Source organism: Sinocyclocheilus anshuiensis, unplaced genomic scaffold (assembly GCF_001515605.1).
Source record: "Sinocyclocheilus anshuiensis isolate Anshui unplaced genomic scaffold, SAMN03320099.WGS_v1.1 scaffold373, whole genome shotgun sequence".
Lineage (NCBI taxonomy): Eukaryota > Metazoa > Chordata > Actinopteri > Cypriniformes > Cyprinidae > Sinocyclocheilus > Sinocyclocheilus anshuiensis.
The window spans coordinates 1,619,358-1,621,197 of record NW_015537962.1 but is presented as its reverse complement, the minus strand read 5'-3'; the positions used below and the strand labels follow the sequence as shown (position 1 = coordinate 1,621,197).

Here is a 1,840-nt window from a genome sequence, read left to right as displayed (position 1 = left end):
TCTATCAGTGGTCTAGTTCCTCTGCATAATGCCTGCTCTTATGGTCACTACGAGGTCACAGAGCTTCTGTTGAAGGTAAAGAAAACAATCCAGCCAATACTTACTGATCAAAATATATTTGCTCCCCCAGCACAGATATAAACAGGTGATTTATTGGTTTGATTATTAGTTTTTCATTACACAATAAAACACATGATTGATGAGTTTCTGTATGTCTCGCTCACAGCACGGGGCGTGCGTTAACGCCATGGACCTGTGGCAGTTCACACCGCTGCACGAGGCGGCCAGTAAGAATCGAGTGGAGGTGTGTTCACTGCTGCTGAGTCACGGCGCTGATCCCACACTGCTCAACTGCCACGGCAAGAGCGCGGTGGATGTGGCGCCCACACCTGAACTTAAAGAGAGACTCACCTGTAAGTGACATTCATGCTGCTTTCTTTTCAGTATCACTGCCCTGCATTGTATTTGCTGACTGACATCCAGTACTCCTGCTGGATCGAGGTATTGGTCAGACGAGACCGATCCAAATCCGATATTCTGCGTATATTATTCTGTGTTATTGTTAAGCCCCACGAAAGGCACAAAAACATTATAAAGCACCATGAAGTGTTTGTGCACTATATTCCAAGTGTTCTGAAGCCGTTCCATAGTTTAATGGGAGGTACAGATGAATATTTAAGTCGTTAAATTCAAGTTCACGCTGAATTATCCACTAACCTTGTTTATAATAGTATTTTTGTCATAGATTATGATTATATATATTTTCATTTGTTATTTTTCTGTATCATGAAGTTGTCTATATTTAGTAGATTGTGTTTAACACACAAAACAGTGATGACATTGATTTAAAAAAAAAAAAAAAAACTGCTGGTATCTAATTGGCCGATACTCAGAATTTTTGGGATCAGATCAGTTCTGAAAAAAAAGTATCGGTGCATCCCTAAAATGATGCATTTCATACCATTTTTTGCTTTTAACAACCATTTGTTAGGTAAAATAGCATTGTATTATCCCTTAATCAGCAGAAAAACTGCCACAAATAAATAATTCCTAATTTCCTTTGAGCCAGATTAAAACTATTTGTTCAATTCTCAGCTGATATTCACATGTATGAAATTATTTTATGCTTAATCCTGATTTCAAGTAGTGCTGGGCCATGCTGCTTTCTTTTCAGTATCACTGCCCTGCATTGTATTTGCTGACTGACATCCAGTACTCCTGCTGGATCGAGGTATTGGTCAGACGAGACCGATCCAAATCCGATATTCTGCGTATATTATTCTGTGTTATTGTTAAGCCCCACGAAAGGCACAAAAACATTATAAAGCACCATGAAGTGTTTGTGCACTATATTCCAAGTGTTCTGAAGCCGTTCCATAGTTTAATGTGAGGTACAGATGAATATTTAAGTCGTTAAATTCAAGTTCACGTAAACTCTTCTCTCTGCTGCGGCTGTCTGTCGGCCTCCATTCAGCATTCAAACTGCGGGTCGCATTCGGTGAGACAGTCAAGACGATGATACTCTCTCCAAGTTGATTCACTGTTCCCATTATTATAGTTGATCTGTAGATAAAGATCAGTGGTTTTGCATAAAATGACTTTATTTTGCTGGAGTTTAGTGCTGTTTATAAAGCATGTTACTCTACCGGGTGTCTGTTAGAGATCACTACACTGGAGTAGAGAGCACTATGAATTGTTCTTCATGCGCACAGTAACTGAAATGTAAAACTGTTAAAAGAAAAGGCTCTATCACACAGATATAATACACTACGCATCAATATCTCTTCATTTTATGCTTTGAACTTTTCTATGCGGAGCACTGCGTGCTGTCACTCCGTGT

The 1,840-nt window shown here is 39.3% G+C and overlaps 1 protein-coding gene across 1 annotated transcript in view; it reads left to right on the top strand.

The window, feature by feature from the left end:
• LOC107667582 (tankyrase-1-like) overlaps positions 1-1,840 on the top strand; it is a 31,309-nt gene that overhangs the window by 14,214 nt on the left and 15,255 nt on the right. The window contains exon 9 of the mRNA XM_016459288.1: positions 227-413. Coding sequence (XP_016314774.1) covers positions 227-413 — 187 coding nt within the window. The remainder of the gene's footprint in view (positions 1-226; positions 414-1,840) is intronic.